This window comes from Pocillopora damicornis, chromosome 1 (genome assembly GCF_964200805.1).
Source record: "Pocillopora damicornis chromosome 1, jaPocDami1.2, whole genome shotgun sequence".
Taxonomy (NCBI): domain Eukaryota; kingdom Metazoa; phylum Cnidaria; class Anthozoa; order Scleractinia; family Pocilloporidae; genus Pocillopora; species Pocillopora damicornis.
Window position 1 is genome coordinate 4,849,551 of NC_142670.1, and position 23,597 is coordinate 4,873,147.

The following is a 23,597-nucleotide window of genomic DNA, read 5'->3' on the forward strand; positions in this document are numbered from 1 at the left end:
AAATGATTCTGAAATGCACGGAATTATTCCTCTACACCAGTCAAATGTGATAGGTATAAACGCTTCAAGTGGCGACTGACTCAATGAATTGCGGATGAGACTAAGAACTATTTGAGAATCATCTTGTCATTATATTATGGGAGAGCACTATAGATGGGGATGAAGAGGCACTTGAAAAAGGGATTTTCCTCCTCAGAGGACACACATGGCAAAGACTGGGCATAGACTGGAACTTGGACCTGAATGGAAAAGGTTAGCATCCAAAGAGATGGACTCAGAAGCGATGGTCTTCATGGCGCTTTTACCGTATAAGGGGGGGAGGGTGGGGGATGGATTTGTTTTGCAAACTGAGAGCTTGACTATAAGTCGTGAGGCGCCGTTGGTTTTCTGTCCAATTGACGATCAACCCTATTAAAATTGTATTTAACTCACGCTTTAAGAAGGCATCCTTTGACTCGGGGTTTTCCACGTGTGCGAAAAATTAATGACACACGAGGTTAGACCCATCGACTAACACGGCAGTATTTCATCTGCGAGTTGAAAACTAAGAAGTAATTTTCTTTTATTTGTACGAACAGATGGGACACACACATCAGCCACCGGTGAGTAATACAGCATTTTCGTAAACTTTGAAAATAATAAAAGTGTTTTTGTCCCGTTAAATTCTCGATCTTAGAAAGAAAACCAATGCTTTACACCTGGTGCAAGTTTCTTTCAGTTTATTGGCCAATTTATTGAAAAAAGTGAAAAAAAAAATGATGACTCATGTTATGAGCTGTCGACCGAGTGTTATCATTTGCATTTATGCTAACTCCTACTAAAGAAATTTCCTTTCATTTACCGCTCCCAAATACAGTAACTTTTGTCTGCCGACAGCTGCTCGTGACAACTTATACATTTCTGGGGCTTGATGAAGAGTGAAACTGAATCCTGCAAAATGGCAAAAACCCTTTTTATAAGGTGTGCGTTTGGTAAGTATTACCTTTAATTTTTCTGTTTGTTTATCATAAGCAACGAAAGCCTAGCGCTTGACTATCATTTGCAAAATATTCGACTTATGAACTTCCCGCGACACGCGGGCAAATCTGTTAAAAATTTATTTCATGTTGTGTTTATTAGGTATTCTAATACAGAACGTTCCAAGCTCTACAGATATATGTTATAGGCTTCCAGATTATCTCCAAAATAAATGGATTTTTAGCATTAGTTTTCAGGCCCCGGTTGTTCAAAGGATGGATAACTTCTTATCCGCTAGATAAATCGCTACCCAGCGGATAAATTTTACCCATGACGTCATATCGGTTGTTCAAAGTATGGATAAAGCTATCCACTCGCTATCCAACGGATAAATTTATACATGGTTAGGCAGGTGGTATATATATGTTATTTGCCGGCTGGGAGGTCCGTATGGTGAAAAACTGAGACCGAGGTCTTGAAAAGCATTTTCAAGACCGAGGTCACAGTTTTTCACCATACGGACCGACCCTTAGCCGGTAAATAACATATTTATTGTTTTTAAACTTGACGAAATTCTTTCCGAAAGAACCCGAATGACTTATGGCCGTAAATACGGCAAGATCTTCCATAAACTGAACAATTTTTGAGTGAGTAAATGGTAGTTAAAATAGAGGTGATGCAAATTTATGAGAGATGCCTCAGCGAAACATTTTCATTTCCGTAACGATAAAGGTGATTTAAAAGGCTTCCAAACAAACTTTGAAACATTATTTTTACAAGTATCTGTCACAATCTGACACCTGTCAATTAGAGAGCGCGCAAGAAAAAAAAAATCGTAGGAACATTTGAAAACCAACAGAACTAGTTTGGCAAGGACTGTCACGACAATGTTTTCTTAAAAATCAGTTAATGATCTAACGGAAAGTATTATTTACTCTCATCGACCATTCATTCATGTACCAAGATTTACCTCTGTTCATTAAGTAAACGGCGAGGAAAGTAATTGTGAGTAAATTCAATTTTTTATTTTGAAGTTGTGAGAGTTTGCTCGTTTGTTTGCTGTAATGGCGTGTTTAACTCTGATCTTTCCTTCACAAAAACTAAATTCGAACGGCACACTCCAACGAGACACAAGGGAATTTAATGCAGCCTTTTCTCAATTCCTTCAATTTCTGTTGTGCAATTTAAGGTACAAATGTCCAAATTGAACGGAATTGGAAAGACTCACCAGGAGCGTATATTTGTTGTAGAACTTAAATTAAAACTTCGCTCGCTTTTTTTTACTATGAACAAATTGCTCGAGAAAATTCAGATATTAAATGAATGAAAGTTCCATCGTTCAGTTTAACAGTAACCAAATACCTCACGTTTCAACTTTCTGGGTACTTTTTGTGAACGATTAAAATTAATTGCAGACGGTTTTTAGGCCGCTTGTCAACCAACGTAATGACACTATTGTTTATACAAATTCATTCTGAAACCAATATTTTTCTGTCAACCAAAGTGATTTGATAGAGAGAAAAGGGAGGATTCATAAGTTATTTATCGGCTTGAGGTAGTGACCGACGTGTTTGCTTAAAAATACTGCCCAGCTGGAAAACGAGGTATATTTATGAAAAAATGACAACGAAAGTTGGGATGTACTCGACGAGTCACGAAAGCGTTACCGTGGCCCGTGGGCAGAGATAGGAAAATACTGACCGGGTAAAGAACCAATCAGATTGCAAGATTCGTTACCGTGCCCTCTAAAGAAACAATAAAAATTTTTATCCACCGGAAAAAAAATTATAAAATGGCCGCTCGACAGTTACATCTTCTCCGGTGTAACTTGCCCGACAATCAAAGTCGTAGAAAGAGAAGAATTTTCCACTGCCAGCTCGATCCCTTAGAGTCTTACACTGACTCTGAATTAAGATCCAGGTATCGTTTTGGACGAGAAGCAATACAATATACCGTTGCTGCATATAATTTGTACAAAATGTATGAACCCTTTAATTCATAAGTTTCTGTTAGCAGTTCTACCATAAAGTGGTATGCAGTTCTTGCAACATTTTCGCAGTTATCACCATGGCAACTGCCTGAACGCTTCCGCTATCCGTGCTTTATGCAACAACTTTTTATCCGCTGGATAACTATCCAATGGATAGTCTTCTTATATACCGGATAAGCTTATCCAGTGGATAAATTTATTCATCCTTTGATCAACCGGGGCCGGGTGTTTATCTACTTTCTGTTCGATGCAAAATAATTGGAAAAAAGTAAGCCAGAATGGCACATTCGTGTGGCAGTCATTGTAATTTTTAATTTAGGCGTCATGGCGGTGTGTCAAACAGCATCAATTAGGATCACGCGACAAAATATTTTTGCTGTTATCCTGTCTTTCGCGATAAACGGCTTATGAAACCGTCCGCTTTCAATAATTTTTTTGTAACTTTTTCTTCTGGCGAGCGAACGTTATAACTTGGTTCAACCAGAATTCGAATAAGTTTAAACAGATGCAAAATTTAACAACAGTTTAACTCGGAGTTTGGATATAATTGGAGTGGTACATGTGTTTTTTCATCTACCTGCCTAAAACATCTGACTCATGTTTTTATTCTGACTTTGAGGCAAATTAATAACTTGGTGGACTACTTCCATTCTTTTTTAACGCTGAAACATCATTTACATCTATTTAGATCGATAAAACGATGATCAGTAGAAGCTGATTAGTTAAAGCTGCGTACAATCATTCATATTTAATGAAAAGTTTTTTTGAGTTCCAACAAAAAATTGGTGACAAAAAGGAACAAGGGTTCGACCTCACCAGGTTTTTTTTTTTTTTAGTCCTTCTTACTTACAAAAATTAACATATGAATATGACAGTTAAGAAAAAAACGGACGAGAAAGTAACAAGCATTTAAGATATGTTAAAAATTATATAATTATAACTATTAAAAGCAAATTGATATTCATTCGTATCCAATGACACACACCTACTCAAACAGTCAAATTTTGGCCTAACATTCTGAGGCTCTTATAATAGATAGGCGCTACAGTGATATCTTTTGTTTGACACCGGATGCAATGAATTAAAATTGGGTTATCATTGAAGTGTCCCTTCCTGTCACATGGAGTAGATTAGGAATTAAAAATTGTCAATTTGTACACAAAAAATAGAACCACTACCGCATCGCGGCTAACAAGGCAAATCTCTATTAAAGTTCGGAAATAACGCGCGCTTTCTTCGGTTGATTTTTTGATCGTGGGCATCCACGCTTCTGGAATTTCTATTTCACTATCCCTGTTGATGTTGTTAGGGTGAAGTCTTATGTGAATTGTCTCTTTGACCCTGCGATCGATCGAGACATTCGACTCGCCCGTAGCGAGACCTCCGCCGTTTCAGAGCATGCCCACAACAACGGACACAAGCCACTCTGGAACGAAGTAAAGTTTATTGATCGTGGCCCTTATTACTACACGCACAAAAAACACAACAACAGGAAGCGTGGATGCCCACGATCAAAAAATCAACCGAAGAAAGCGCGCGTTATTTCCGAACTTTAATAGAGATTTGCCTTGTTAGCCGCGATGCGGTAGTGGTTCTATTTTTTGTGTACAAATTGACAATTTTTAATTCCTAATCTACTCCATGTGACAGGAAGGGACACTTCAATGATAACCCAATTTTAATTCATTGCATCCGGTGTCAAACAAAAGATATCTGTGCGACAGCGGACCGCCGAGGGAGTAAATCACTTATCAGCAAGGATCGAAATGCACCAATCAGAGCTGTTGAAAAACAACAAATCACAGCAGAGCATCATGCTTTATAAGATCACGCATGACTAGTCGACCTCATCGCCTAAAGAAGACTAGCAGTATGCAGTCGAAACGTCGCGATCTACATCACACGTGACTACATCGTGAGACAAACGAAAAACTTAGCTTTTATTGTTATTCACCGCGATCAATAACCACAACCTTTTCTACAAAACATAACTGACATAACAAAAATAATCAGTGGCATGACTGTCAAAATTCATCATAAATTATGACGGTATCAGAGCGACCACGACCATTCTTTGGTTCATTGCAGCTTGCTCATCATGGCACTCTCCGGTCATTGCAGTGAAGCAATCCTCAGAAATAACGTTAACATTAGCCGCCCTTCGAGGGAACGAATAAGAGCTTGCTTTGATATCCTTTTGGTTGCGTTGAGTGGAAGTCACAGCAGCCGAGTTTTACGGCTCTGTCCCGAGCAATCTTCATGTTCCTGTGAATTCGGCTTTAACATTTTTAACGGCTTTAAACTAGTTCAACCAGTCAGATTATTCGAACCATTCTAACAAGGATTGTGATTGGCTTATTTTAGCGTGCTTTATGAGAGTATAGAGCAAGTTGACGGCACTGTTGTTCCCTATCAAGTCTATGTCTGTTTTGAAAATTGAAAGTAACGCGTGGGGAATTTAACGGACTCTTTATTACAAAACAAGTAGGGAAGCCTTGAATGTGCGCTGTTCTGTAGTAAAGCAGTTAGGAAGTGGCTAAAGCGCTCAAGAAGTGGAGAGAAACACGACTAGAAATTCTCATCAGTTTATTGTCGTGCTTTTATCAATGTGAATTTCCATAGATAACCACGAATAACAGACAACTTCAGTCATTTTAATCAATAAATTGAATGCGTCAAAGATATACTCTGTAGACGTGCGCCTCCTCCAACTTCGGCAATTGCGATACAAATAGGTGACTCTGATGATATGAAAAGTATATTTCCGTGAAAGTAAGAAACTAAATTTATTTTTTACATTCGTACTTCAGCTATCCAGACTTTGATGATGCAATCCGTGATAGCAGGTAGGGCTGTGATTACTTTTTGTATGTAAGTGTGAGCTAAAATAAAATTTGGCCCAAAAAGGGGGAGGTTGTGATTCTGTTACATTGATAAGTCGTTGAATAACATGGAACAAAGCTGCAGCTTAAACTTTAGAACCGCCACCAAGGTTAATGAGGGTTACTAAGATGAATAAGGTTTGAAATTATACTTTAAGACGAGATAACGAGCTTATTTATAGGTGTAAGTGTTAAATGCGTGCGAGCAACCCGGTTTTTCTTTTGTTTCCCAAACGTGAAGGAAATTTACTTTGGTTAATTGATGGACAAAGGTGTAAACAAGTGTTTGAGTTATTGTTGAATATCATGGTATTGCTGCTCAGCATGGACCAATTCCTACCATTATTATATTTTTTTAAAACATAAGCCTGTCTAGACGTCTATCTCGTGAAACAGCCGGAGTGCGATAGTCGACAACGCAATAGTAGCGGCAGAACGAAAAAAGAGAGAGGTCTGGACTCGGTCGCGCGACGAACGCGTTCGATACGCAAGATGACCCAAATGTTTCGATCCACAGCGACTTTCCTGACGTTTACTATCGAGCTTCGTTATAATAATTGAAAACCAGGACCAATCTATTGAAATATTGTCTTGCATCTTTTTCAGCTATTGGGAAAACTCTTCCCAGATCAATTATCGAGACTACGTTGAAGTATCTTGCACATTAGATATGGCAAGAAGAGATGGATGCAGAATTGCAATTTCACTGATGGCAAATGCAATCTTAATTGTTCCGTAACCTTCTGCAAGAATGGGCAAAATCGCAATTCCAAGCCCTGCGAACAGTATTGTAGTCAGACGTATAGCCCATTGTTATATCAATGCATTAAAACGGGACACAAAGGGAATATCATTTTTAAGACGTGCAAGGCTACAAAATTTAACCTTATAATCGGCGAACAGCATTTTTTTAGCAAAAAGACCTGCTATTGTGAAGATTATGAGTGTTATACAGAATGCAACAAGATAAAGTGCACGCGAACCTGCAGAGAAAAAAAAAACTGGTGAGTGCCTAATCAATCTAACTGGCGATCGAAGCTCTCTATAAAAGAGCATGATGCTTTTCATGTTTAGTAATCGGAAGGCAATATGTGAATTGAAAGATTAAACGATGCGTTTCGTGTACAAGTTGGTGGTTCTACAACAACCGTTTAATTAAGCAAAACATGACTATCACCCCAAAGCATACGGCTTTGCTGTGGTTAATCCAAAAATCTAATTGTCCTGTGATGTATTTATGTAACCATCATTGATTTCTTTATTTATTTTCAAACGTTTGCCTTGAACCGCACTTGGGAAAACTGTTCTACTTTTCTGAGATAAAATACCACGGAAATACGTAATCGCAACCGAAAGGAGTAGAGTCGCACCAGTGAGAGGAAATTGCCAGTGTTTTCACACAATGAGAACTGAAGTAGACTCGAAACTAGAGCTCATGTTCACAGCTCGGAAGAAAAGATACGCGTCCTGTGGATGAGATTTTCCATCATATAACTGACGACCATCCATATCTTAAGCGCAAAGATTTAGAAAGTTCTCTCGTGTTCTCCAAGGTTCACTTACAAGCGTTGACAGTCACCGCTGGGATTTCTTTTGTTTAACTTGACTCTTTTCAAATCTGCCTGCCCCACCCAAGCACTAAGGTGCTTCTGATGTTTTCTACGATTTCAAATTAATCTTTTTTTTAATTGCAAAAATTAGAGCCGCGCTTGGAAATTTCCTTCGACGACAGGTTTCAACCGTAAAGGAAACATAATTTGGAAAACTTGTCCCAAGTGCGACCCTTCCCTCACATATCAAATTTCTTAGAGTGTTACGGCTTAAAAAAACCGTTGTAACACGAAAACTAAATACGGTAGAAAGCTAGAGTCACGTTTTCACTTACTTTTCACTAAGCTTGTTATAATGAGTAAACAATTCGAGTTTCACTTTGCGTTGTGCGTTTCTGTTTGCTTGACTGAAAACATGCACAGTAGTTTTTTAACCTGTAAACTTAAATTCAAGCAAAGAAGTTTCTAGTGGTCATTACAACAGAAGATCAGATAGATACTTGCTTTTATGTGAATCCTCTCACAACTGACATATTTCAAAGCCTGGACAAGGAGCTTCCTGATCATTTTCTCTCGTTATGCCTTAATTAACAAATCCATCAAATTATTCAAATAAAAACGCTGAATCAAATATTTTCCACAAAGACGATCTCGGTTAAGCTAAAAAAATTTAAAAAAGGGCAGTAAATCGGAAACAGTTCGAGACGAAATAAGAAATGAATACGTCATATTCGGTGGTTTGACAATAAATACACGCGCAAATTTTGCGTATTTTTCAATCCCCATGGAAGCGAGCTGTTATGACAAAAAGTGGGCAAATGTGTACTCATATTATATGTTTAACCACTGATTAAGGAATGTTTTTTTTCACTATTATTTCATTTACTAATATTTTTGCATCAAGTTTTCGAAAAACATCGTGTAGCCGTATCTGAACATTGATCTTTCAAGTCGTGTGCGAAAGACCGAAATAGTGCAAAGAAAACAATAAGAGTGTTCTGCCTAACCAATCAAAAATCGAGTGCATTTAGGAATTTTTAAAGTTCATAGCGGCCATTTCCTTACGCCGCTTAAAGTCGGCATTCTTGCTCTTACAATGTATTACTAAGGCATTTTTTTAGTATGAGGTAGTCTTGATTAACATTTTCTTTATAGATTCATCACTTACAACCTCGCCATCGCCGTCGCCGTCGCCGTCGCCGTCGCCTTCGCCGTCGCCTTCGCCTTCGCCGTCGCCGTCGCCGTCGCCGTCGCCGTCACAATCGCCAGTTCAGCTGCTGGTATGTTTCCTAAATAGTCATTTAGCGTTTTTATGCATGTTCATTTTCAGGATCTTCTCCGTTTACAAATGTGACAGACATTAATTTTTATTCCAGGCAAATGAGTATGTTTCAAGATTTGGCGGAATAAATATTACCAAAAGGGCTTCCATAAAAGTATGTAATTTTCATAACTTAAAGGCGTTTTAACCTTGATATATGTTTTTAAACGATAAAAAGTAAATATCTGACCTTTAAGTAGAAACCACCATTAAGCCATATGAGAGAAAATGATGAGGCTTAAAATACAATCCAGGCTCCTAAAAGAGTTCTTTAGCCAATGAATACCCTGGACACCATTTGGGGCCTCCTGCTAGACTTTTTTCGCGTTCTTAATATTTATTGTACATTTGAGACTGGCTGGTTAATAACCTGGAAATATTTTATGTGATTGTAGGAGGCTGTAACTGTGTTTGAAGATTTCACCTTCAAAATCAAGAACGTCACAAAAAACAAGGCCGATATAGAAGAGGTTAAAACTCTGAAAAAATCCATCTTTAAGGTGGCAGAGGCCGTGGAGAAATTTGCTGTTAATTATAGCAAACGACACCTGAGTGGAATGAGACCTTCAGAAAGGATCGTTTCCCCAACGATGGGTGAGATTTCGACCTCTAAACCTGTTTAGTTTCAAAGTCTGTTCCTCTGTTTTGTACTGACTTGCTGACTGACCGAATGGGTTGTTATAAGCCCAACCTACATGAAATGTTATCGTTGAATGTCATCGATTCATCTGTTCTTTCAATTTGTTTAATATTTTGATTTTTTGCGGTGAAGAACGAAATTCAAGGTATTCTTGAACAATCAACAATAGAAAATCAGAATCTTTCAAATTGTGAAACCCCTCTTCTCGCTCTGTTTATTGAAACTTTTCTTAAATAATAGACTGGTGAGTAACACTTTACTAACTGAAATTGTCAAATCTTACAAATACTTTCCGCATACTTCATACTATACACTGAGCTCAAAATTTGCCTATCGACTGCGATGCATATACTTGTAAATGCAAGATTTTTAACTGTACTCCTAAAAACTCCCTAATGAACTTTATAGTTCTCCGACCAAACGGTTTGAGGAATGAAGTGAGTTTTCACAATTGGGGTCAGTGCAGCACTACTCACTTTTAATCAGTTTTACATTGAAAAAACGTTTTAAAATGGTTGAAATTGTCGAATAGTCGTTGAAGGGCAAATAAGATACAAAAAAATACACTTCCATTCAATAAGATTATGACATATTTTGGGTACACCGCAGAACGTAAGTTTGTGTATATGTGATATTGTAAATTTCACCGTAAGTGCTTTCATTTGTCATTGACTGTTTTTTTTTTTTCGACAGTTTTGGTCATTCAAAAAGTCTATCGCCAGAATGCGAGTGGCTTCCACTTTGAGGAACAACAATCGCAAGCGAGAATCGATATCGCTTCATCAAATTTTGAGGACAGTGGTTCGTATTAACCAGCGTGTTAACTTTACAACTTTTCATTACCTTGGTCTCTCCAATCGAAATTTCTGTATTGAAATAAAGCCTCATAAAAATGTGTACACAGTCTATTTTCTTTAATCATTCGCCTTCCTTCCAATTTCACATACCTCAGAGCCTGATGAAAATCTCAATTTTGTGGGTTTTTTTAAATTAGATTCTTTGGGGTTTTTAAGGATCATTGGTAGTTGCATTTGTGTACAAGAATCTGCATGAACTACTTCTGACAGATCAAGCCATCACGAGTGAAACAGACAATCAAAGGTGACGTTATTTTCATATTACTCCACTTCGTTTACCCCCAAAACACATCACACGATAACACATAAGATCTAAGTTCAACTAAACTGAACATACAAAGGCTCCCTGCTTGTCGCTGACCATTCCACCTTGCTTAAATCTACCAAAAGTATGTAACATTGCTTCCTTGGTTCTGGTCCATTTTCAGATACAATTTCCTTTATAGGTATCTCAACTCCAGGATAATAGCCGTAGCTGTGGACCCCAAACCAGAGAAATTGCGAGAAAATGTCATCCTTAAGTTCAAAAACCTGAAGGTAACATGAAAATTAGTTGCTATGCGTTGTTTTGATTTATTCTCACACGATAAAATCTATTTTCAGGTCTTGACAGCAGAAAAGCGTTGTATGTTTTGGAGTGGCTTAAGCGAAAGGTAAAAAAACTACAAAACACCATTGTAAAGTATATATTCCTTCTCAATTAATTCAACTACGGAGGAGAATGAATATACTTTCTCAGTCAGATACTTTTGTGCAAGTTAACACTTTCGTGAAAGAGAGGAGGAGAAGTCTGATTGAAATGTTGTCCCAACTAAGACTTCAATGGAGGAAAAAGCGCGAAAAATTATAAAACATTACCTCTTCCCCAGACAAGAAATAATTTTGTGCGCCTCGTTAACTTACTTTTTTTCACGTGTGACAGCTTTTCAGAGGAAGGATGCCATGTAATTACATCAAAAAGCAACTCAGAAGAAACAGTTTGCAGTTGCAATCATTTGACGCATTTTGGCGTCTTAATGGACTACGACGGCAGCACAAAGGCAATCAAATAATTTTTGTCTTACCCAATAATTTTATGGGCTCAATTAAGTAACTTAATGTTTTCCTTTCATTTTCTTTTTCTTTTTTTTTGTAACAGCTCACCGAGGAGTACGAAAAAATTCTGGAAACTATCATTTACGTGGGACTGAGCCTTTCCATCGTCGGGATACTTTTAACATTAATACTTTATTCTTGCCTCACGTAAGTAGTGTACCTGAATATTAATTAGGTCGATTCTTAACTCTCCTCAACTATGCTGGTGAGAAAAGAGATCTCAATACAAGTCTCTATGCAAATGAGAACATGCATGTCGAATACTTCACAAATTTAAACTTCATTTCACGCCTCATCAAGAGTTTCTGAACAGCTTATGGTTTCACGGTTTATGAGTGTTTTCCTTTTTTGTCCTTTCTGCAGCAATTTGCTGACTTTTTTTTCCTTTGCTGTTCTTGTTGTCTTCACTTTGTTATTGTTATTGTTGTTGCTTTTGTCTCATTCATTCTCCTTGTTTTTGCTATTAATTCACCAGAGATGTTCGTCAACCTCTCTCTCAAATTCGTCTGAGTGTTTCTACGTCTCTTGGAGTTGGACAGATCATCTTCCTCGCCGGAATGAACGCCACAGAAAACAAAGTCAGTGGCCTCTCCTTCTATCCATAGAATGAGTTTACTCTTTGCAACGTATATATCTTGTCGAAAGGAGCACCACGGGAATTATACGAAAACTCTTTCTTTCCACAGGCTGTCTGTGTTACAATAGCAGCTCTGATGCAGTATTTCTTGATGACCGCTTTCTGTTGGATGCTGATTGAGGGAATTTATCTCTACTTCTTCGTTGTGAAGGTTTACAACATTGACACCAAGATGTACATGTATCTCGTCACCTCATGGGGTGAGTTTATTATTTTAAAGCACTGGTAACTGTAACCATGCTTTCGGATCGCAAAATCTGGTGTTGTCATGCAGTAAAATGTTTTGATTTCCTTCCTTTCTTTATGGGTAGGTCTTCCAGTGATCGTGGTGGCCATGTCACTTGGCATCGCTGCTGGAAAAGAAGGGTTACGAAGCTATACGAGTGATAAATAGTAAGAAAAAACGTCGACGATTTCTTCTTGCTCTTCTCCTTTTAATTCGTTGCATTTAATTCTTTGTTTTGTTTTTTCATATATTTTGAGACAGATATCATTTCATTTGCTGACAATTTGTGTTTCTTTCGTGTCTCTCACCTCTTCGAGTTTAGTTGCTGGCTTTCCTCGTCTGACAACCTGATCTGGATATTCGTCGCTTTTGTGGCTTTCATTGAAGTTGTGAGTTTATGATTAGTGCTGGTAATTGTGATTGGTATACCTGGACTACTTGCTGCTAAAGATTTTTTTCACTGATCTTTAAAAAAGGAATTAAGTATGTATGATATGACCTCACACATCATTTAGTATTTTCCTTTTCCTATTTACTCACAAAAAAATTTGGACGCAGCTGCTGTTTATAGGGATGCTGGTCAAATTTAACTAAGTGATGGCCTTTAATAGCGAGTAAAGCCTGTTGGTACAAAGTCTACACGGGAAATAGATAGCTTCATACATTCTCCAACTTTAACTACATAGTATGAGGAAAAAGATTCTTCCCATTCCTCGTTGAAGTTTTCTCACTGTTTCACACTGATATACCAAGACATGTTTTTTGCGCAAAAGTAACTCTTAAAAAACATTGAACAAGATAAAAGGAGCAGGAAGTTTAGGAGATATTAAATATTATATTTGTAGGCAAGATTCATCGAAGTAAATCAATCCATAAATTCAAATTTCTAATAGCTCAGTATCTTGATGACTTTCCTTCGAATAAGACCACAGTCTACTACAGATGAGGCGGGAATTCATGTCAAGATATCACGAATTGTCTTTCTTTAAGAAGCACTCTAGCACGCACCTTTAATTGAACGAATTTATCTTGTGATTCTTACGCGCCAACTTTTTGCGCTTACCGCATGATTATTTCATATTTGACGTTTCACTTATTGAGTTTAAAAACTTCTCACCAAACGCTGTTATTAAAGGAAAAAGCTTGGCGATAGAAATGCCGAATATTTCCACTGGCCCGGTTTCCAAATATCACTACAGCGGAGACGTAGCATTGAAGAGAAATTTCAACAAGCCAGAGAAGGAGTCGATTATATAAATGTGCCTAAAAATTTACAACAGTCGAGGTTATGTCACACCCATTTATAAACAAACATGAATGACGAAGCATACGATTAAGACGGAAGAGTAAAAAAAAAGAATTATTCTAGAATATACAAGCACATTTCTCTCTACACCGCTCAAATGCGATAGGTCAAAACGCTTTAAGCTTCGATTGACTAAATAAATCGCAGCTAGGACTAGGGAATTTTCCAGAATAAATTATCGATTATTCCATGAGCGCAGAGACATTCTAAGAGAGTAAAATGTCGGAGTTTGCCGCGCTGTGAAAGTAATAATACTCGCTAATTAACACATGAGCGAATTAGTCCATCAAAGTTGAAGGCATACGAAGTAATTAGACCCACCAACTGAAACGCTAAGTATGTCATCCGCGAGATGAATGAATAATAATCATTTTCATTAGCAGAGCTCATAAAGACAATAGTTCTGAACATCAATTATTTTTGAGCTGCTTCTTTACAAAACTTCAACTACAAAAAGTGGTTTAATGCCGTGAGGTTTTTCGATTGTATTAAGAAAAACAATGGTCCACATCTGGTGCAAGTTGCCTTTTGTCTATTGGTCCGTCTATGACAGAAAAGTAAAAATGGAGACTATAGCCATGAATATGCGAACACAGACCATGATTTGCATTAAACTCAAACTAGTACCAAAGCGTTTTACGAGGATGCCGCAAATCCAAAACTCTCAGGTGAGATGAATCAAATTTTAGTGTAACTATAGCTCTTAACAGCAACCTTTACATATCTTAGGCATTATGAAGTGGATGATAAATGGAACTAAATCCCGAAAATTTTTCAAAACCTTTTTAGTATTTTGTATGCTGGGTAAGTACGACGCTAGTTATCCCTTTTTTTTTCTGCTGTAGCTACGAAACCGTCGAAACTAACTTTCCAATTTGTGAAATATTTATTTTCATTTTAAACCTTCGGAGCTCTAATAACGAAACATACCAAACTCTACACATCTCCTTTCTAAACTATTTTTAATCATCATAGTAAAACTTTGGGATCTTTGTATTATCATTGTTATTAATTTCTCATTTTTTTTCACTTTCCAAAGAAAATAGCCAGAATGAAACATCCGTGTAAGTGTAAAGACAGCTTACTGACAGCAACCTAGGTAAGTAAGCCTTTATACAGGCCAAGTGGCCTATGGGCCCGGTTTCATTAGCATAAAGCAGCTAGGAATATTACTACTACATCGCAGGCTTACCCCCAGCATTTTTGCTGGTACCCATTTGTACACCTGGGTGAAGAGAAGCACTGTGAGAGTAAAGTGTCCTGCCTAATAACACAACACAATGACCCCGGCTGGGGCTCGAACCCGGACCACTCGATCCGGAGTCGAGCGCACTAACCATGAAGCCACCGCGCCTCCCACTAACCTATAATAGTAACCTATAATAGTTTCAATAGTTTCGTGTGATGAGTACAATTTAATTTTATAAGTTGTGCGCTAGGTAAGTACCACCTTAATTATATCTTGACTATCCATTTGCAAAACATTTATATCGAATTTGGAACGTCCTGTGAAACTCAGCCAAACCAATCTGAGAAAAAAAGTCAGGTGGCGGTTATTTGGCACTCTTAATTAAAACAAAACAAGCCAGCCTGTAAAGATTTGCGCAATTAACTCTTAGTTATTAATTAGAGAAGGATCTCTCGTAAATTGGATTCCTGAAGCCTTTTAGATTCCATATAGTGCAAAGATATCAAAGATCAAATAGCACAAGACAGACATTCATGCGGTGGTCATGTTGTTCGCGTCGTGGTTGTCTGCACAACAGCTTTTCAGCTATATTTAAGATAACAGGAACAGATAGCTTAGTTTCTATCGTTTTATGTCACTATGACAAGATGTGAAAAGGGAAACGCGTCTCCTCTTTTTATGCGTCAGATAGCTGCTAAACGTTTGACGAGCTTAGACAAGCGATCGAACTTACTTACCCAACAGGGTTCACTTAAATTAGCATTAGGTTAGACAGATACATACTTTAACTTTCGATCCGGGGTTTGGAAAAAAATTGATTGGGTTGGTGTACTTTTTCCTTACTCGTAATAAGTTAAAACACCATCACTATTCATGAATTTCGATGGCTGATTTTAAGAATGCGCTGAGGGGTTAAAGTGAAGTGCGTTCACAGAAAAAATAATTAAAACAACCCTTAAAATTAAACAGTATTTACGCATTAAAATTCAGTTATGGAATTCCTTACAGCTACTCGAAGATTCTATTTTGATTTATGCTTAAATTAAAAATTATAAGATTGGGTTTTTAATAAAGCCATCTTTCCAGTCATGTTTAATGGTTCACCCCGAAATTCTACGAGGATCACGGGCGATAATGTTACTTTACACCTCGTGTTCCTCATTCCAGGGTCATTTACAACGAATTCCAACTTTTAGGTTCACTGGGAGCCTTCGGATGAGGCGTTATTCAAATATCGCGGTACCCAGACCATTACAGCTTTCGAATTATTGTTCAGTTATTAACACTCAGAGTAGATGACTGCTAACTGCTCGCCAAGTTGGACGTCATGGACAATTAATACATATATATTTCTTTTAAATTTTTCTTCTTTGTACCCGAAAGCAAACTTATACTTATCTCAATGCTCTTCTTTTAGCAAAACAAAAAAACCAAAAACAACAAAAAACAAAATATGTGGGTTCCGCAGGTTCCACGGTCTGCTGATCCACAAATTAGTAACACCCAAGAATATGGAAAAATCCTCACAGAGTTTGGAAACCAACCCATCAAGATTCAAATTGTGCGGAAGTTTTTATTCAAGCGGTCAGAATTGATACCCGATTCATTTGGTTAAAGAAACAGCCGTCGTCCATTTTGAATTGTTGTGAGCTAAAACGAAACACTATTTTTTCTGGATAGTGCATTTTACATCGTTTTCATTGTTTTATAATCTAGCTGCACTCTGAATAGCCTGTTTAAAGAAATTTCCGATGGACATTCGCGAATGTCTACCGTATCCTTAAAAAAATTTTACACAAGTTTTGTTCAGCTGGTTGGTAAATTGCGGAGATGCGGCATTTTTTAAAATTTCTCCGTCTCCTCCCTCGGGAAGGTAATAAAAGTCCTGGGTAGATGTTAAAGGGTATGTAGCAAATAAAATACATTAGCAGCGTCTAAATCGAAATCTGATAAACTTTTTCATTGTTTCAAATGTTGTTCTTGAGTTAACAATCAATTTATTTATTTTTTCCTTCATTTGTTGGTGGATTTGTCAGGAACAGGTGAGGCAGCTTAATTCCAATTTTATCATTTATGCACCTTAAATTGAACGGGAAAAAAAATAATATCTGACCGATTATGCACATAATTAGTCATAGACTTCCTGTTAGAATTACGTGATTAAAACGTAAGTTGGAGAAAAAAAGAAAAAATTCAAAGAATAACGGCGCTACTACCCTGATCTGCACAATTTCCACTGGTAAAACGAAGCCTAATTCTAATTTTTGCTTTAGTGAGGTAGAGGGTTTTTGATGTCCATCGTTTGTTTAAGGATCGAGGATCGAGGATCGCTTCTATATTCGTGTCAGCATTATTGTTATCGTCAGTAGAAATTTTTTCATTTATTTATTTATTTGCTTCCCATAGAATGCCAAGCAACCTATTTCAAAAACTCCTCTTGCATCTTTTCAACATGGGAAAGAGTTTGGGTTAACAACAGGAATGTCTGCTCCAGTCAGGGAGGCTACTTAGTCTCCATCGAAACTGAAGAAGAATAGCAGTTTATCAATTAAGAGATTCAAAAACGTGGTACTTGGAATACTAGTGCGTGGCACATTGGTTTAGAGAAGAAAGGTGGGGTTTGGACTTGGGTGAGTGGAGAACAACGGAATATTTCAAAATGGCGAGATTCTCAGTCAAATAGTAACGACAAATGGGCGGAAATATCTAAGAATGGAGGCCTGTTATCTCGACGCCTAGAAGAAATGCCTACATTTGCGAGACGCCCGGAGGTAAGATAACATTCCAACCATAAAGTATGTAATGTGCTGACATTAAATACTTGACATTAGAGTCTTGCACTTGTGTCATGAAAATTTCTCTTGCCTCTTAAAAGTAGAAATATAGTTCGCAGAATATACTCAGCTCCTCTGATTTGTACGTGTGAGCGATGAATGAACTTTTAAGCGCGTGTTAGTAGTTGAACATAAAACCCACGAAATTTCCGCGACACGTGTTAAAGGAAAATTAATCATTCTAGAATTGTCCCTTTTTGCATCGCCTGCAGCTGGAAAAACAGCGATCGAAATTGCATGTTTCACTACTTTTGTCGAGCGCGCTACGATTTGGATAATCTAGCCAACGGAATTTTCCCTTGCCACAAGTTACAAGGCGTGTTCACCGAGGTCAATGAGTGTATGTATGTTGTTTGGAACATAAAAAAAGCAAATTGTTTTATTTTTAAGTGTGAGTGGGGGTGGGTGTGCGTATGCGTGTATGTGTGTGTGTGCGGGGTGTGGTGGGGTGGGGGTTGTAATGATATTACAGAGTCTTATGGGGGTGATCAGGTCCAATTGATCATAATGAACCAAAATCCTCCTGCCCCTACCCCCCTCCCCCAGGTGATGAATAATGACCGGCCCCCATTTCGTTATTTATTCACATGTATATTTTTACTCTTTTATTCTATTTATTTATTTATTTATTTATTTATTTATTCATTCATTCTTTGATTACTTTTTTTTCCACTAAGGGAGAGTAACAGAAGGAATTATTTTACCTGACATATCTGGGGTCAGTTCCAATCAACCTCTGCCTTGCATTCATTTGGATGAGGTTCGGTATCCTGCTCTATCGTGAAGTGAGAAAGAAGTGGTTCCCATCTGAGAGAAGGGTAAGTCATTTGTGGGGAACACGACACACAGCAGTTCAACATCCGGCATGTGCGAGGGGATCAATTCTGGCTAGCCGTGCGCCAATTTCCGCCTTAAAGGATAACATAAGAAACCACCACTCTCTCGCAAAGTATGCGAAAGAAAATTGAAACAGTCCTAGAGATCTGAAAAAAGAAACAGGGTACATAACGATAATGTATATCAATGAGTTGAAAAGATGTATCGCCCAGAGAAAAACTCGTTTGTATGGTTCAATACTATATCGTCAGTGTCTTAACAACAGCTTCTACTTTTCAGAGCCATACGACAAGTCCAAGTAAAAAAAACCAAACATCCTGAAACGCGGGAAAACGCGGGTGAACAAGTCGAGATTGGTTTTAGCTTTTAATCTGATTGGTTGAAAGAATGGTGCAATTTTTCTGGACCAGTCAAAGAGCGAAGTAAAGCATAAACAAAGCGATAATGGTTACTTTCGACATTTACAAGTGTTTTTATGGCACGATATTTCGTCGATCACTCGCGATTTTCGTGATCATCGTCTCACAGTTTTGAACGCTGGCTATAAAAAGCAATCCAAGGATGGAGATTGGGGAGGAGTTACTGCTTGCTCCCTCTCTGTACTTCATAAATTGTCTGGAACCATCCTCAGATAAGGGTAACTGTTGTTAAAGTTTGTGTGGAAGCTTTTACTGCTGACAAAATATCATCAGCTTTTCTTTTCCAGGGTGGCGACGAAATCCGCGGTACGCGTTTGGCCAGAGAAACGAAGATCGCTCATACGACGGAAGTCCTGTACCCGGGATCAATTTCGTAAGCGGTCAAAATTGATAATCTAGCAGGGTTGGATACCAAACTCTGACAATATACTACATAAAAATTTTTTCACATAAATTGTTGTAAAATGGGTTTTTCCCACGGTAAGATTATTCGCATGAGATCTCTATCGCTCTAAAGCCTGAATCGAAAATCAAGCACAGAATTTTCAGGAAAATAACAGTATTCTCTCAGTAGAAATCAGCCGAGCATTAATAACTTAACCGCAAGACACGTTTCTTTATTTTACAATCTGTACATAGGCTATTCACGTTACGCACTGTATATCACTAATTAGTATTGAATATCAATCTCGGATTGAGCTTTTTAAAATTAAAACTATGAAATGAGAGTTGAGCAAATATGTCACTGTTGACGAGTTGACCAATAGTGTTGGCGAGCTGACATGTCGGAGAAGTGACCTGGTACAGAATACAGCGATCAGCGTTGTGATAGAGTTAGTTTTTTTAAGGGATTAGCCTGACACTATACGGTTGTAAACAAAGAGGATTTAAAACGCCAGCCTATCTTGTTACTAGGTTTTCTTCGATTTGTTGGTTTATTCTTAACCGATAAGATTTGTCGCTTGTGATTTCCTCTGCGTTATGACTGATTCAGACATCGCACTCACAACTGCTACGCCTTGTGGAATAACTTAGATACTACGCCCTGATTGGTTGAAACCCAACCGTTTATTGTACTGGTTAAGCCATCTGCTTTGTTCTAAGTTACACTGTAAAAGCAGTGGACTACAATTTTTATTGGTTTACCAGCGTGAAAACCCACTTGGGATGTTAAAAGAAAGTGGGAAAAACTTATTAATAAAGAGCCTGGGGTGAGTGATTTACAAACTTTTGTCGTGTTCTCCCAACAACTCAAGTAGGTTACTATGCCGGTACACCGGTAGAAAGTTCGGTCTGTTGCTCAAATATTGTTAAATAGTGAAGGATTAGCAAAGCCAATCAGACTGCAGAATTTTTGACTAAACGCTTTTAGATTTATACTTGAATCTTTCAATTCACTCATTACTTTTTATGATTGTTCTGGAAGGCGCTCCAATCAGTCTTGATTCCTTTGGCCTACGTGTAACGCTGTCATGTTTGGTTGAAAAGAACGTGTACGTAAAGAAAAGAGCTGCCATTGATCACCAACGATAACATAAACGTGGGATTGATGCATACATCGGTGATGAATGATTTAAGCCATATGTCCACATGTCACGGTGACATATTTCTTTCGTCGTTGCGTAAGCTCATTCAGATTATCATGATTTTCTAATTACTCAGGATCGGTGGTATAATTTCTTTTTGTGTTGCTTCAAACAGGGCGAATATGGTTGGATTAAACTGGTTTTCAAGGCTGCTTCGTCGTTTCTACAAACCACGGAAGGGTAAAGATGTTTTGTTCGAGCCATGTCTTTGAGCAACGATCAGGAATCATTTGAATAAGAGATGATTTAAATGACACCCAGTCGTTTGTTGTTAAAATTTGTTTTAACTTTGCCTGAATTTCACTTTTAGATCTCAAATTCTGTAAAAATTGATCCTTTAAGTAGAAGAAACCCTACGGACTTACAGTAACCATCTTTACACCGATTTTTCATTTGATCAGTGGACTCTAGAAAAACGGGATAAATTCTGTGAAATTCATCCTTTAAGTGGATTATGTCCTACTGACTTTCCGTAGTCATCTTTACCCCGATTTTCGATTTGATCCTTGTGTAAATTTGTCATAAACGGGGTAGATTATGACAAATCCACCCACAAGTGCATTGTATCCTTCAATGATTTGAAAACTGTACTAAAAAAGAGATGTGTTTAGGCGATGGGATGGAAAACGAGTATGGCTCAGGCGATAGTGTATATTCGTGAACGGCTGCCGTACTGGCTTTCATGTGATGTACGTGCTTATAAGTTTCACTTGAGGAATTTGGTTTTCAAAGATCATTGTCTTTCAGATCACTGAGCTTGAAGTGCTCTGTGGAATAACAACAGAGCGCTCTAGATCTGTGACAGTATAAAATATGCAGCTAGGTGTGACAGCTATAATCAGCGGAACCGCAATAAAATCATAATCTACTACTTCAACCTTTTTAACGGAGGGCTCAATGCGATACAGCAAAAACCCAAAGTATTCCAAATAAATAACTGAAGGCCAAACTTCTCTGACTGAAGGAAGACTTCATGACGCAGACAAATAATCACAACTTTGACCTCTCAGTCGATCTCACCTCTGGCAGATCAGGATGAAGCGTCAAAAAATATATAATTTTGCGTCAACGAATTATAATCTATGATCTTCAACTATTAAAGAAAATAAATCAATTATGATATGACACCACATTGAGCTTTTGTCTTAGCTTGTGGGTAAAATGTTGTCATTGGAGTCGCAAGTCGAGCAGTAAAGACTGTAAATAAAGCCAGACTGCAGGGAAGAAATGTGTGTGAGAGAAAGGCCAATGATCTGGTTAGCAATGACCATGTAGATAGCAAATTTTCCTGAAATCAGCAAGAAGTTGTTCATCCGCTGTTACTGGAAAATACTGGTCAAATTTTCCACTTATCCCGACCCCCTTGAATGAGTACTTTTGCTTAAAGACAGAACTACAACGGAGTCTCTTAACCAGTCCCAAGCCGCGTGTTGCTCGATAGATCACAAGATATGATTGGGCACTGTATCACATTACGTCAGAGGATATATCTATAATGAGGGGGCATAAGTACAACGGTACAACCTCCCTCCTATTTTCAACCCGACCCAAACCTCCCTCTTGTTTTCTACCCGACCCAAATTTCGACGCGAAATAAACCTCACTCCTGTTTTCGACCCGACCCAAACCTCTTTCCTGTTTTCGACGCGAGTCAAACCTCCTTCCCGTTCTCTACCCGACCCAAACCTTCCTGAAACAGACCAACAAGGGAGGGAAACAAACCAGTAGACGCACCAACCAAAAAGAAAATATACAATCCTAACTCAGGGCTTCAAACAGCCGCTAATAAGACAATTAAACAGGAAAAAGTATAACGAACGACAGATGAGTAAATAGACTTGGTTAGATGATAAATTTTAATGATAATTTTTTCTTTTTTTCAATTTTCTGTGTAGGCGGGATAGAAGCAGGACTTGTCTTGTCTGCTGTTCTCTTTTGATGTTGCTCCACTTCATGAAATGCCATCGGTGTATATGCCGTATGGTTATTGTGATCGTTGTGGGCGTACTGCGTAAAAGGCGGGAAAACACAAGTGATCAAATCACGATTCGTTCAGGTTTTGAATATGATTGGTTGAGAAGGTGACGCGAGCTTTCTGGACCAATCACACGGCGAAGTTAAGCAAAATCACAGCAATCATCGATTACTTTCGACACTCAATTGAAAAATACTCTTCTACATGTAGGATGCAACTCTAAAGATTGTTTAAGCATCAAAACAAGATACAGTAAAATATTTGCAGGATCAGGATTTCGTGGCTAAGCTGGTTTTATAATTATAATCATAATTTCATAATTATTGTGAGACTTGAAGGCTTTTCGAAAGACGCAATCTAGTACACATGAAATGTTTTTTTTACAGACCCATTTTGGCCTCAGCTATTTTTCTGATGTTGTTCCGGTTGTTTCTAACACATTTCGTCTTTCGTGACTCGACTTATCCAAACATCACTGTCACAATTGATAACAGGTATTGTTGTACATCAGTCTGATGTCTAGTTTCTTTCTCAAATTTTGTTACGACTACAGACCGAACTGGACTCCGCTCGGTCCTATTTGGCTGCTGATGACCAATGGCGCAGCAAATTTTATTATTGTGTTAATTGTACACGTTATATGCTATTGTATGTTTAGTGGTCAACTCACGCCTCGCCGAGAGAACGTTCAATACAAAGCTGCGATAGATTAATTGAACGTCGACGCAAAAACTCGCCGACAGAGACGTCTCTAATAGGAAGATTTTTGGCATGTATCTAAATTCTTATGGTTGTTTGGGTGTTTATTGTTGTTATTAATTTTGTTGTGGTGGTGATGGGTGTTGTCGGTTTTGTTGCTGTGATGGTTATTGTTGTTGCTGTAGTTGTGGTTGTTGGTTTGTTGTGTTGTACTGGTTGCATCCAGGTTAATTGGTAATTCTCCTAGATTCACATCTTGCTTATGGGTCACTTAGCTTAAAATATTCAGCCCGTATCGTGAACACTTTGGTCTCTTTCTCTCTCTTTCAGGCGGCTATTCTCCATCATGTCGTACTTTTTCTTCTTCTACGACATAATTCCTGGACCTCTCTCTGCTTCTATGCGAATTCTAAAGGGCATGCTTTTAGGAGTGATTTTCATCTCTCGTATCGATCGAACATCACTGGTGCAGGGTTTCCAGGCTTGGGACAAAGGTACGTAGCACGCACCCAGTACAAGCAATTTATAAGTGGCAGAGGCTATGTGAAGTGAGATATACAACATACAGACCTATTCTGCTGCCAAGTTGCTAACTAT

General features: G+C 38.1%; 1 protein-coding gene across 1 annotated transcript; it reads left to right on the top strand.

Moving 5' to 3' along the window:
• Positions 1–6,637: 6,637 nt before the first annotated feature.
• Positions 6,638–12,413, top strand: LOC149051473 (adhesion G protein-coupled receptor G6-like). The gene is made up of 8 exons (XM_089185361.1): positions 6,638–6,833; positions 10,644–10,734; positions 10,801–10,850; positions 11,120–11,237; positions 11,336–11,439; positions 11,768–11,870; positions 11,979–12,129; positions 12,241–12,413. Exons 3-8 carry the CDS (start codon positions 10,825–10,827, stop codon positions 12,321–12,323), a joined length of 585 nt encoding a protein of 194 aa, XP_089041487.1. The 5' UTR covers positions 6,638–6,833; positions 10,644–10,734; positions 10,801–10,824; the 3' UTR covers positions 12,324–12,413.
• The last annotated feature ends 11,184 nt before the right edge of the window (positions 12,414–23,597 follow it).

Excerpts from the sequence above, each read along its gene's own strand:
- LOC149051473 (XM_089185361.1), top strand. The coding sequence starts at position 10,825 with ATGTTTTGGAGTGGCTTAAGCGAAAG. Across the intron at positions 11,238-11,335 it reads ACTACGACGGCAGCACAAAG|CTCACCGAGGAGTACGAAAA; the intron begins GCAATCAAATAA and ends TTTTTGTAACAG. Across the intron at positions 12,130-12,240 it reads GTATCTCGTCACCTCATGGG|GTCTTCCAGTGATCGTGGTG; the intron begins GTGAGTTTATTA and ends CTTTATGGGTAG.